Source organism: Phaseolus vulgaris, chromosome 6 (assembly GCF_000499845.2).
Source record: "Phaseolus vulgaris cultivar G19833 chromosome 6, P. vulgaris v2.0, whole genome shotgun sequence".
NCBI classification, from domain to species: Eukaryota; Viridiplantae; Streptophyta; class Magnoliopsida; order Fabales; family Fabaceae; genus Phaseolus; species Phaseolus vulgaris.
This window is the reverse complement of record NC_023754.2, coordinates 10,335,655-10,350,617: the sequence shown is the minus strand read 5'-3', so window position 1 is coordinate 10,350,617 and position 14,963 is coordinate 10,335,655. Positions and strand designations below refer to the sequence as shown.

Here is a 14,963-nt window from a genome sequence, read left to right as displayed (position 1 = left end):
AAGCTTAACTATTTGAAACACAGTCGTTTTGAAAGGTTTTACTTAGTCAAAATTCTTGATGCACAAAATCTAATTTTAGCAAGACTTAGCCAAGGCATCAGTTTAAAAATGAATCTGTTTATTTAGAAAAGAACAGATTTATTTTTATGCAGTATACTTGTTTTTTGTAAAACATGTGAAAAACAGTTTAAGAAAACTTATGCTTGTTCTTATCACATGGTCAGTGGTTATGAGGTGAGTTACTCAGCAAAAAGTCCACTCTTAAACAACCTCTAAGCACTACCTAAGACACACTTAAAGCAAACCAAAATACATATGAAATGTACATATAAGTCTTCATCAAACACATATCTTGAAGGGGCAGCAACCATCTTCAACACAAACAAGGAGTAGTAGACGCATAAGAGGTGTTCCAAAAGCTCAACTTAAATCGTGGTCGTGGATGAAGCATAAGGTACACAACTTTAACTACTCATTCGTGGATTGGATCTTGAATCCAATGTTTTGCACCAAGATTTATAAGTAAGGGGGATCGGAAGTTTTAATTTGCAATAGAGGAGGAAGAAGGTGAGGGCTAATATAACTGTTTTACGGCAGGGCTGTATAGAGCTAGGTGGCTCAAGGAAGAGGTGGCCTTCGCTCCTTTTCTTCTTTAGTTGCTTGGCAGCATTTTTCGAGCCAACAGCTGTTATATGGGTGGTCAGGACTCCTAAACTATGAAATCGTAAGGTCGGTCTAATGGAGTAGGGAGTTGGAGTGGTGGTGTTCTTTGATGAAGGTCACTAAGGGATATAGGGAACAAGGAAATGTTGGAGCTGATTCTGTCGTGCCGGTACATGGTCTTGGTGCTACGAAGGGTGCCATGATGCAAATGTATTATAGGTACCCTAGGTTGTGCTGCTTATATGCAGGGTGATACAGGCTTTGCGAATTCAGAATAGCAATGATCCTCATTCTTATGGATGGTTAGCTGCTCACTTTAATGTCCAGGTTGGGTTATGCAAATGTGATGCCTCACTTGTGAGCATTCTGCAGTACGCTCTAGGACTCGTTTTGGTTTTGGGTGTGAGGATCATGGTGGGCGAATCACCCTTTGGGACTAGAGGGTTGTGTCTCTAGGATTAGAAGATGTCTAGCAGGTGCACTTCTCATCATATCCCTATGTTGTAGATGGTAACAGACTGATGTAAAGGGAAGGGAGGAGGCTCAAGCTCCTCAATATCCAGTAGCTTATTGTAGTTGTGTCTACCAGAGCTTGGTTTTTCTGGTATACATGCAGTTCAAGTCTATTATGGGGCTCCTAAGTACCTTAAGCTTTATGTGATAACTACTTTATCTTTAACTTTGTTGCTATGCTGATTGCTTAAGCTAGGAAGGTTTTTGTATAAGGGTTGGGACACCCCTTAAGTGTCTCTCTTTTATATTAATTCATTGCTGATAAAAAAAAATTGTATACCGGTTGGGACATCCCTAAAGTGTTCCTTTAATTCATTACTTATTGCTCATAAAAAAAAATTGACTATATGTGACGATTAACATACTTAAAATATCATATCCTTAGCTAATGCACCAAAACCTTTTGGATCGACGGAAACAAAAATATATTTAAGCAACATCTTTTTGGAATTTTTGTTGTTATGTCATTCTTGCTGCTATTAAAGGTTGTCATGATTTTACTTAATACATTTTGTTAAAACTTGTATCACACATGCATTAGTAACTAACTAATGGCATAAAAAATATTCATCGCTAATTTACTTTTATAATAACTTTTATGACGATGTTTTAAGACAACTTATAATAATTTTGTTATAAAATGACATTGTTAATCATCCCAACTTCAATTTCTCACCACAAATTCATTATTATTTAACAACAACAAAATATCTTAAAAATATTTTTAATGATTAATATATTTTCAACATTTGACTAAGTAGTATTACGTTGATAGCATGTAAAACCTGATTAGACCAATTCAACGTTAACGCATACTAACAGTGTAAATTAATTGGATGTATTGATTTCGTTACTTTCAGTTAATTTAAGATTTAAAATATATTATGTTAATAATAAATAAGAGTAGAAATAAATTAACATATATTTGAATTAATATTTAAAAGCAACCCTTGACCAAATAGGTTGACTAAAGTAGTTATACGTTAAGATGGAAGGGAAATAAAAAATATTGATGAGTTATAAAAGATGCAAAGTATTAAGTGTGTATATAAGAATGGATGGTAAGCATGATGAAGAGATAAGTTGATAAGAGTGAAAGCAGAGAAGCATAGAGAATAAAGAGAAAAGATGAAGGTTTTGGCTATATGGTGATGTTTGTTATGGTTTATGGTTGGCCATAACAAGATTGAGTGAAGTCAAATGCCTGCTAGTTGTGATGAGTATAATCCATTATTTCACCATGTTGCCTTATTTGGTTAATCCAAACTTTAGGATTCCAAGTCAAGGTGTTGTGCTGGAGCTGCTCAGGTGTTTGGAAAAGCCCAACATCCTGCAGCTATTCAAAAACTTTGTACTTGTCTGGTTGCCACTATGCCTAATTTGTCGTTTAAACCTGAGAATTGACACAACTCCCAACAGCTTGCAAGATTAAACTTTCATTCCTATTGATAAGTGCATAAAAGCTTGAACTTATTCAATTGCTCATACCATACATTCACACTTCAATGGTTAAGTTGATGCATGTAAAACAAATAAATATTATCAAAGGAGGTATCACTCTTTGCAATTACTATTATTATAGTCTACAACTTTTTATTTATGTATTTATGCATTTTGTGTGGATTAATTGTGTGATTAATTAAATTAAATAAAGTATTTTGGATGTTTTCACTTACATATAAAATCACATTTGTGGTAAAGATTAATAAGTTGGTACATAGTAGCTAACAACCAAAGTAGAGATGTGAATACTTTCAAAAACATATAACCTCAAATAAATCCTAATCATATCTTGCAAAATATAAATATTAGTTGTGTGCCTATTTAATAAATAAGAATAATAAAATAAATAATAATATTTATGTTTGGTGATGAAGGTTAAGTAAGTCAACACTATAAAAAGTTATTAAAAAAACTAATTTTAGATACCAAAATAATTAGTTATTATATTGATTAAATTAAACATTATCTTATAAATTAAAATTATTATTATTTAAATAGATTCTATTAATAAGAAAAATTTATAAACAATTTTTAAATTAGTATTTAACCATTAGTTACTAACTACTTTATATTCTAAATTAGTATCTATTAGTCTTCTAAAGACTAATTTTAAATTTAATTACTAAAACCATAATAATTAATTTAAACACCAATTTATAATATTTTGTTCTTTTAGTACTTTATGTTGTAGGAAAATTGTGTGTCCTCTAACACTTGTTATATAATTTATGGCAAACTGAGTTGGTAAACATAAGTAAATCTAATCCATCTTTTAATTTGTTGTGCGAAGTAATAATAAGAGGAATAATTATGAAAAAAAATGAGAAGAGTTAAAGAAATAAAAGCCATTCTTAAATATGGTCTAATTAAGTGATAGAAAATATGAATGTTTCGGTCGTAATAGTATTATATAGTTATGGAGTCGAGTTCAATGTTTGTTTATATATTTATTTATATATATATATATATTTATATATTTCTTAATTCATTAAGATGTTTTTTAAGAACAAAACTGTGACATTATTTTGAACTCCAAAACGAATAATATTTCTGATGCAGTAATTAATCCTAACGATACTATCTCAATATGTTTAAGGTTGAAATAGTAAATGTAAATTACTAAAAAAAGAAGTCTGATGATAAAATATTTTGAAATTTTCCTTTAACAATTAGTGTGATGAAAACAATTTGTTATAATATTGGTACTTTTGTTGGATCTGTAAACTAAATAAATTGTATTAATTTGCCGCAAAAATTCATAGATAATCACAAATAATCTACAAATGTTTTACAGATTTTTATCCATAAACACTATAATTTCATGATTATTATTATTAAATCCTTATTATAATTAAATTATACTGTAAGAAATTCTATAAATAAATAGAAATATATATTTAACCACCACCACACACACTAAATAAACTTAGTGAGTATATTACAATTATTATTTTTTTATTATAATTTTTATTATTACTATGATTATTATCATTAATTTATTATTAATAATTTTAATAATAATATATTATTATTAAATTATATTATCAATAATAATATAATTATTATAAATATTAATATTATTTAATTATTATTAATATTATTATTAATTTATAAAATTATATTATTAATAATATTAATTATTATTAAAATTAATTATTACTATTAATATTAGTATTATAAAAATTCTTACTTTTTATTTTGTCAGCAAAGAATAAATAAATTAAAAGAGACATTTTAGAGGTGTTTCAACCCTTATATAGTGCCTATTTTGAAAGACAGCTAAAAAAGGGGCAAGAAGCTAAAACTATTGAAACAATTGTTGGACAAAAATCACAACCTAAGCACCTTACATATCCCCATGAAGGCAGCGGCCTACAAAATCATGCAGATTATAGGAATAAAAGATAATGGCATGCTTAGAAGACCACCTTTCATCCACATATCCTATTAACTTTCAGCTGCTTGGCAAAAGCCCACATTCTAGTCTACAACTTTCATCACAATTATCCCCAAAATTACTAACCCTGTTAGATTAGAGAACTTTAGACCAATATCATTAGTTGGTATTTTTTACAAAATCATAGAAAAATTCTAGGTAGAAGACTGCAGAAAATCATGCATAAAATCACTAATCATAAACAATCGACTTTCATTCAGGGAAGGGATATCCTTGATAGCATAATTGTGGCAAATGAAGTTATAGAGGAGGTAAGAAAGAAGAAGTGTAAATGTATCATTGTTTTGTTTGTTGTTGCCTGTGTCAAAAGAAGCTCTCAAAGTGGCTCTTTAAGTCATTATGTTGGACAAACAAAATACCAATCCACCTATAACATAGAGCCCACACGCACACACGCACAAAGCCACACCACATTCCATAAAAAGATGTCGATATGATTCGATCTTGTCTTGGCATAACGCGCATAAGGTAGATTCCAGCGCCACCCCTCTCCTATTGAAGCACTCTCTAGTTTGTAGTTTACCCAATAGAGCCCTCCATGCAGTGGTCGTGACATTGGGAAAGGCCTTGGCCTTCCAGAGGAGCTTAAATGCTTCAATGAGGCCCTCCGCCACTCTTAGCTAAACACTCATATGTTGATTTCACAGTGAAACACCCTTTTTCATTATTCCCCCACACTCGTATGTCTTACTCCTCCCTGTTAACTGTGGCCCTTGAAATGTTTATTGCAAGATCTGTTTCCAACACCGATTCCCATTCAAATTTGTCATACATCCAGCTTAAGGTCCATCGCCATATTAACCCTTCCCACACACCTACCTCTTCCACCTTTTGTCCCTAGTTAGACGATAAGGAATGCAGTGTGGGGAATAAAGTTTTGAGATTATTGTTCCCAACCCACACATCCTCCCAAAATTTTTCTTTGTCACCACGACCTAGTTTCCATCCAATTTCTGCTTGGAACCATCCATCTCCTCCTCCCTCCCTACACACTTTATCAAGGTCCCTCCACCACCATGATTGCAATTTCAAAGGCGTTTGTATTACCTCACTTTCTATTCCATATTTTGACTCGAATAAATCCTTCCATCTCCCTTTCTCGTCCGAGGACCAACGCCATCTCCATTTGGCCAATAAAGCGTAATTAAAGTTACCAATGTCTGTGAGTCCCAACCCTCCCTCCTCTTTTAATTTGCATAGGTTTTCCCAGCTTACTCATGAGATCGGCTTCTTCTCCTTCCCCCACCCCCACAAAAACCTCCTTTGGATACTAGTGATACTCTTACAGACCAAGTTCGATGCTCTGAACAGAGACAAGTATTACAAAGGTATTGTAGTGAGGACAAACTTTATAACACAGATTCTCCCTGCCGTGGATAAAAACCTCCCTTTCCACACATTGAGCCTAGCTTTCAGCTTGTTTAAAATCGGCTCCCATAACTTTTTTTTCCTTGGGTTGCCTCCCACCTCAAGCCCCATATATTTGAATGGTACCTCCATCTGAGCACAATTCAAGGTCTCTGTGTAACAAAGGAGATTATTTCTATGAACATTGATGCCTGTTAACTTTGACTTATGAAAAATAATCTTCAAGTCTGAAGCTAGCTCGAAGCCCCTAAGGATAGCCTTTAGGGTCGCCACATTGCAACCCTTTAGCTACTACAAGAAAGAGGAATGGAGCAAGCGAGTCTCCCTTCCTCAGCCCAATTTTAGTTTTGAATTCTCCGTCAGGCTTCCATTAACTAGGACTGAGATAGTAGCACTTTCCATACAACCTCGGATCCATCTAATCCACTTAATGTGGAAACCCAACTTATGTAGCATATCATAGAGGAACTCCCATCGAACCGAATTGTAAGCTTTTCCAAAATCCACCTTCAGACATAACCCGCTTCTCCCGCCCCTTCTAAGATCCTCCACCTCTTCATTAGCCATAAACACACTGTCTAGAATCCCTCTATCCTTCAAGAAAGCCGATTGACATTCATCAACAATCATGGGGAGAACCTTCTTGATCCTTCAAGCCAACACCTTGGATATATATTTGTAGATGGCGCCTACTAAGGATATGGGTTTGTATTGATCTAGGTGAACATGATTCCTTACTTTAGGTACTAATGTTATGAATGACGCATTGCACCCCTTTGGTATACAACCTGTTTCATGAAAAAGGGTCATCACTGTCGTGAACTCTTCCTTCAAGAACTCCCAACTCTTCTTTAGGAAATTGAAATTGAATCCGTCGGGTTTGGGGCTTTTTGAACCTTCACATTGCCACACCGCATCCCTTATTTGCTCCTCGGAGAACCCTTCTAACATACTCAAGTTATCAGATATAGATAGAGACTTGAACTCAACCGCATCAAGTCTTACACCTAGGTCTTTTGTCGCTTCAAATCTGTTCTGAAACAACTTTTTCGCTTCAGTACGAATTGTGCTAGGCTCCTCACTCCACAAGCCCTCAACCTCAACTCCCTTTACTTCATTTCTAATTCTTCTCTATCTCAAGGAAGAGTGGAAGAATTTTTTACAAGAGTACCCATTCTTGAACCAGCTTACTCTGGCCTTTTGGCGGAGGAGGGATTCAAGCTTTATATTAGTTTCCTTCAGCCGACTTACTAGTTCAACCCTTTTTAACCTTTCGCTTTCCAATAAGACACCATTGCAGTCTTGGCTATCTAGGTCCTCAATTTCCTACAAGATCCTCTTCTTAATAGTCTCGATATTGCCGAAGACATTCCTGTTCCAAACTTTTAAGTCGCCCTTCAAGTGTTTCAATTTTTCTTTGACTTTCATGAACCCGCTCCCCTGAACTGAATATGAGGACCATCTACCCTTCACCATCTCCATAAAACCTTTCTCTGACAACCAAGTGTCGATGGTTCTAAAAGGTTTAGGACCCCAATCCTTATCCATGGACTTTACAACCAGTGGTTAGAAACTTCCCTACGTTGCACATATTGTTTAGACATTGACCATATTTGCATCCATTCTTCACAGACAAGCACTTTGTCTAGCCTGCTCTTAGCCGACCCATTAGAGTTGAACCAGGTAAATTTCTTACCAACATAAGGAAGCTCGAGCAGAAAGTTGGCGTCGATGAAGCAATTGAAATCTCTTATTTCGCTTGACTGGTTGTCCCTTGCCCTTACACCTTTCCTTTCACTTTGGCTTCTTACGGCATTAAAATCACCGTAGAAGCACCAAATCAGAACTTGGGTCCCTGTAAGTTCCCTGTAAGTGTCTATTAATTACCACTTTAAGCAATTATTCTACAATGTAAAGTTCATTAACTTACATACCTTTAAGTGCACATAATTTGTTGCTCATACATGAACCTTTGAACAAAATACTTTAAAATTGTAAGTTTGATATACTCTCGATTAAAATGTCCTTCACCTTACTTAAATAGACATATATGACGCTTAAACATGCTTCAGATATCATATTCTTTGCTTTAAGTGATGTACCAAAATATTGGTTGACACTACCTTTTGGATCGACTAAAGCAAAAATTATATTCAAGAAACATTTTTTTTTAACTTTTGTTGTTATGATCGTTGTTGCTGCTATAAATGGTTGTCAATGATTTTATTTAATACATTTTATTACAACTTTTATAACACATGTATTAGTAACTAACTAATTGCATTAGAAATATTCATAACTAACTCACTTTTATAATAACTTTATGACAATGTTTTTTAGACAACTTATTTTTGTTATAAAATAAAATTGCACTACAATATAATCATGAAATAGGGACCATTTTAAAGATAAAAAAAATTGATTTCTAAATTAGTTTCTATTAATGTTAAATGGTTTCTAAATTAGTATCTAATTAGCAACCAAGATTTTTGCTACCAAATTTAGAATCTAAATAATTGGTAGTTAAAACCTTGGTAGCTAATTAAATATTATGAAAAAGTACATTTAGCTGCAAAAAAAAAAGTGACGGTAACACTGGGGACACTAAATAGTGTCAGCTAAGCCTTCACGATTAAAAAAAATTAAATAAAGTGTGGGAAAGCGTGGGTTATACCCACGCAAATTTTATAAAAAAAGTAATAGTAATAAATTTTTAAATTTTTGAAAGATAGACCCACGCTATGCCTAATTAAAATTTTGAAGGTGTACTTAAAATTTTGAAGGCTAAGCGCACGCTATGCTTACTTAAAATTTTGAAGGTGTACTTAAAATTTTGAAGGCTAAACACATGCTGTGCCTACTTAAAATTTTGAAAGTGTACTTAAAATTTTGAAGGCTAAGCTCATGCTATGTCTACTTAAACTTCACACTTTTGAAGGTTAAGTTCACGGTATGCCTCGAGATTTATTCTTTGAAAGTGTTGACGTAATTCCACTACCATACCCAGTGGGTTCATATCTGTCGCCACAATCTCTTTCGGCACTGAATGAGTCATGAAAATTATGGGGGGCCTTGTATGTTCCACCCGCAGCTTCATTCTTGATAAGTGAAGAATTCCCCTGTGTGAAGGCGCTGAGTCAACAACCTCATTGAGAAACGATTTCTTCTCCTGAGAAGGACCTTGAAAGTTGGTGTTGCCAAACCCTTCGATCCATCTATTGAGATCAGTAGAAGCTGAAGCTGAAGGCGGTTGCTTGCTGTTGTTATCATCTGCAGAAAAAACAACAGAGATAGCCTCTTGAGCAGTGTCTCTCACAGCCTTGTTGAGTGCATCGCCAGCCTTGTTGAGTGCCTCGCCTTTCAGAGAATCCAATTGACCCTTGTACTGTAACAACTGACGAATTGCCACTGATGTATCTGCATTTTCCTTATAAACTCTACACCACATTTTCCAACTGCATACTTGATCAATCTCAAAGCCTGTGAAATGCAAACAACCACAATGATCGGAATCTGAGAGCTCCTTCACGATGTGTTTAAGGATGAATTCTGAGAGCTCCTTCACGATGCTAGGGTGCAAAGAGCGTAGGAGCTCGCAGATTTCATCAAGTTTGTAGACAAGTGTGACTTTCTCTTCATCTGAGGTAGCGAAATCGATCAAGCACCACCTCTAGTACGATTCCACCGCTCTTCGACTCAATTCCATTCTCTTCTCCTTCACAGATTCTGTTTATTTATATTTACTGCAACACAATTCGCAACTTCACTCACAGTAAGTAAAAAACCTTGCAATTTGAATGATGTTGTTCTCTAGTTTTTGTATTAAAATAGTAGAAATTCTAGATTTGGAATGGAACTGAGAAAGAGAGCGATGAAGGAACGTAAAAGCAGAGAGACGAAGGGCCTTTTTGCCACGAAAAGAGAAAATTCATCCAGAACGTGCACGTCAGTTGCTAGTTGCTGACTCACCCACGCCATGTGAAAACTTGTTTCTACGCTCCCGGTGCACATTAGAACTTGTCATTAAGTTGTGTTTGTCTATTGGAAACAAATCGACAAAACAAAACTCCGTTACCCCAACTCGAATTTTTCTGAATAAAAACTTTACACTTTATAAAGAAAGAACTTGCCCTACATTTTCATTCGTTGAAATGATAGCTTGCAGTAGGTCTCTCACCAGGTTCGTGTAACAAACTATTTTTCTCTCAGAATAAATTAATATATCTCGATATCAATGTTAGAATCTGCAATTTCGAAATTCTTGTGTTTGATTACACACTTCAAATTATCCCCTAATTCTTGTTCATTCCTTTTACAAGCACACTCCCGTGATTTGTTGCTATACTGTCTTCCAATTTAATTCGTAGTCACTGATTCTCAATTTTTCTTTTCTTTAGTAAGTGTTCCTAGTGAAATTATAGGGACATTGCAATTAGATATATCTATTGATTGATCAAATTTTACTGGACTCAGTTTTACGCTCGCAAATAATTGATTTACACTGGTTATGTTGCGTCTACTTATACATACTGGACTGAGATGATGTCTCAATGAGTTGTGATTGTATCAAATTTTCTATTTCTCTTGGTCCTTAAGAGTTTTGAACTCCTTTCTCATCTTAAAGTTATTTCTTTTTACAACAAGAGTACTTATCATTGTTTAAGCTGCAATTTTATGACGAGGGGTAGGAAGAAGAAAATATGTCTTGAAGACCATACCATGGAACAGAAAAAAATGAACTCTATATGGAGACCAGTTGCCACTAAAGCCAATACTTGTGAAGGTTTGTCCTAGGACATGCTATTGTTCAACTTCCGGTTGTACCAACTGTTGAATCAAGTAGTGTTCAAGCTTTGAAGAATCCAAACCCTTTGAAGAATGTTGAAGTCTTGGTTGTGCTTGCTGTTGCTGAGTTGTCTTAGTTAGGATCTGGGGTAGTTTGAGTTTTGTAATCCACTCAAGATTGAATCCAAAACATAGGCATTCTCAATCTTTTAAAAGAAAAGTGTTTTTCTAACTAAGTGAAAAACAACCCATTGTTTTGTCGAAACAACCGATTGTTTTATACTTAGATGTTTTTAGAAAAGATTGAAAACTGTTTTTCAAATGGTTGAACTGTTAAAACTAAAACAACCGATTGATTTGAGGAAACAACCGATTATTTGTTTTGGTACCATAACAGAAAAACTGTTTTAGCTTTGACTGAGCTTTAAATGTTTTAACTGTTTACGCTCCAGTCTTTAATGCTTTGACCAATCTTTTAAATGCAATGAATAAGTTTGTTAAGATTTGATAACAAACAATATCTTTGAATATATTCAGAAAAACAGATTTGAGTAAGAAGATTTTGAACACAAGCTTTTGAGTTTTTCAAAGAATTGAGATTGCTTAGAGATTGAGATTAATCAAAGAGTGTGAGATAGGATTTCTGCTTATATAGATTTCATATTTGCTTCTGTAACAAGTGTAATCCTTGAATTCTGTTGAACAAGTTTGTTTGTGTGTTTGCTGAGAAGTGCTGTGTGTTCTTGAGGGGATCAAGATCAGCATTCTTAGTGTTGGTGTGTTGGCCAAGAGAAGTGTGTGTCTTGAGGGGATCAAGGTCACTTTCTTGGTTGTGGTGTAAGTAATCTAGGTTTGATTGCTTAGTGAAATTCATCAGTGGTTTCTGAGAAGACTGGATGTAGCTTTGGGTTTAGAGTGAACCAGTATAAACATCTGTGTGCATTCTCTCTATCCCTAACTCTTTAAATTCAGTTTTGATATTTGTTTACTGGTATAAACAACCGATTGTTTTACTGATGCTGTGCTTTTAGCTTTGTGTTTTGAAAAACTGATTTCTCAATCAAGGTATTCTCGAAGTAATTTCATTCAAGGCTTAAAAGTTTGCGAAAACTCTCTTTAAACAATTCACTCCCCCTCTAGTTTAAAGCCATATATTCTAACACCAACTACCAACAATTTTGAAATTTTGCGTTATGCTTATGATTTTTATTTTATTTTTTCTTTTGCATGATACGACATTTTGGAAAATGTAACACACAGAAGAAGTAGTTACTTTTTTTTCTTATCTTTATACACACACGGTCTAGTTCCTCGATCAAAATTAGTATTTTTGTATATTTCATGCTATGTATTTGACAAGCACTCAATGCTATGGGGTAGTGTGAATTTTGAAAAGCATGATACCTATTACTTAGGAGGAGAGGTCGGGTAGGACGGTTACTCATATTAAATGATCTGGTTTTTGTAGTATTTGTATTGTACTTTTTGTTTGAAAATTCTTATATATCACTACCCATAGAGGTGTTATATTGGCTAATAGTTTCAGCTTACATGCTGCCCACGCATTTTTATTAATTATGTGACCAATGTGTAGACTCAGTCCACGCTTTTTTATTAATTATGTGGTCAGCGTGAAGGCTTAGCCCAAGTTTTTTTTATTAATTATGTGGCCAACATGTACGCTAAGTCCATGTTTCTTCAAATAAACAATATAAATACAATTTTGTGTGGCTAATGTGTAGGCTAAGCTCACGCATGTTTCAAAATTGTGTGGCCTGTGTAGGCTAAGCCCCTGCTTAAAATATAAATATAATTTTGTGTGGCCAATGTGAAGGCTAAGCTCACGCATGGTTAAAAATTGTGTGGCCAATGTGAAGGCTAAACTCACGCATGGTTAAAAATTGTGTGGCCATGCGTAGGCTTAGCTCACGCTTATTTGAATAACCAATATAAAATATAATTTTGTGTGGGCATCATGTAAGCTAGGCCTTTGCAAAAAAACACACCACTTGTGTCCAACACATCCTCCACTATTTTTACGTCGAGCATATTAGCTTCCAAATTTAAATAAACGCTAAGCCCACGCTAATTACACCTTTGCGTCCGTTTATTATACCTAGTGTCTGTTTTTGTCCCATGCTAACAAGGATATTTCTTGTAGTGTTAAATATCATTTTAGAAACCATTTAACAATAATATAAACTAATTTAAAAATCAAATTTTTATTAGTTTATAAAATGGTATATAAATTAGTTACTATAGCAACTAATTATTTTGTGTCTCTAAAATTGATTTCTATTTTAGAATTTTCTTATAGTGTTGGTATTATCAGAAACTTTAATTTATCATCACAAAATGTATTAAAAGTATTGCTTTGCTTTAAGTGATGTCAACCAACTACCTTTTGGATCGACTAAAGCAAAAATTATATTCAAGCAACATTTTTTTTAAAACTTTTGTGGTTATGATCGTTGTTGCTGCTATAAAAGGTTGTCAATGATTTTATTTAATATATTTTATTGCAACTTTTATACACGTATTAGTAACTAATTAATGGCATTAGAAATACTCATAGCTAATTCACTTTTATAATAACTTTATGACAATGTTTTTTAGACAACTTATTTTTGTTAGAAAATGACATTGGTATTCATCAGAAACTTTAATTTATCATCACAAAATTCGTTACTATTTATAACAACAACAAAATGTATTAAAAAGTATTTTTTAATGATTAATATATTTTAAACATTTGACTAAAACTAGAATTACGTTGGTACCATGTCAAAACTGACAGTGTACAATTTCAACGTTTGTTATGGCTTGTGGTAACGGACATTCAATTTCAACGTTAACGCATACTAACAGCCATCGTTACATTTCTGTGATTCTGGTTGAATCACTTCTAAACTAGATTTTATTTATTTATTTTTTATTTTTAATAAAAAAAAGTAAAATTACATTGATATGTACTGTGATTTGCGTCACTTTAAGTTAATTTTAAGATTTTAAAATATATAAACAGTTTTGTTAAATAATAAAAAAGAGTAGAAACTAATTAACATAAATTTAAATTAATATTTAAAAGCAACCATGGCCAAATAAATGTTTAAAAAAGTAATAGACTAACTTGACTAAACTAGTTTTACGTTAAGATGCAAAGGAAATACAAAAATTATTGATGAGTTATAAGTGTTTGACTAAGCTAAGGAAAAAAAAAGATGAAACATGGTAAACATAATTTGAATTATTTTAAGCTTACTAACAGTGTAAAATTACATTGGAATGTAATGTGATTTGCGTTACTTTCAGTTAATTTTAAGATTTAAAAATATATTATGTTAAATAATAAATAAGAGTAGAAATGAATTAACATATATTTGAATTAATATTTAAAAGCAACCCTTGACCAATTAGGTTGACTAAAGTAGTTATACGTTAAGATGGAAAGGGAAATAAAAAAATATTGATGAATTATAAAAGATGCATAGTATTAAGTGTGTATATAAGGAATGGGATGGTAAGAATGATGAAGAGATAAGTTGATAAGAGTGAAAGCAGAGAAGCATAGAGAATAAAGAGAAAAGATGAAGGTTTTGGCTATGGTGATGTTTCTTATGGTTTATGGTTTGGCCATAACAAGATTGATTGAAGGTCAAATGCCTGCTAGCTGTGATGAGTATAATCCATTATTTTCACCATGTGTGCCTTATTTGGCTAATCCAGACTTTGGGATTCCAAGTCCAAGGTGTTGTGCTGGAGCTGCTCAGGTGTTTGGAAAAGCCAATAATCCTGCAGCTATTCAAAAACTTTGTACTTGTCTGGTTGCCACTATGCCTAATTTGTCGTTTAAACCTGAGAAATTGACACAACTCCCAACAGCCTGCAAGATTAAACTTTCATTCCCTATTGATAAGTGCATAAAAGCTTGAACTTATTCAACTGCTCATACCATACATTCACACTTCAATGGTTAAGTTTGATGCATGTAAAACAAATAAATATTATCAAAGGAGGTATCAACTCTTTGCAATTACTATTATTATTAGTCTACAACTTTTTATTTATTTATTTATTTATGCATTTTGTGTGGATTAATTGTGGGATTAATTAAATTAAATAAAGTATTTTGTATGTTTTCACTTACATATAAAATCATATTTGAGGTAAAGAT

General features: G+C 33.3%; 1 protein-coding gene across 1 annotated transcript; it reads left to right on the top strand.

Moving 5' to 3' along the window:
- The first annotated feature begins 14,376 nt into the window (after positions 1–14,376).
- LOC137833354 (non-specific lipid-transfer protein AP10-like) lies at positions 14,377–14,721 on the top strand. Its single transcript, XM_068641705.1, has one exon. The coding sequence runs from the start codon at positions 14,377–14,379 to the stop codon at positions 14,719–14,721; it is 345 nt and encodes a 114-aa protein (XP_068497806.1).
- Positions 14,722–14,963: the final 242 nt, after the last annotated feature.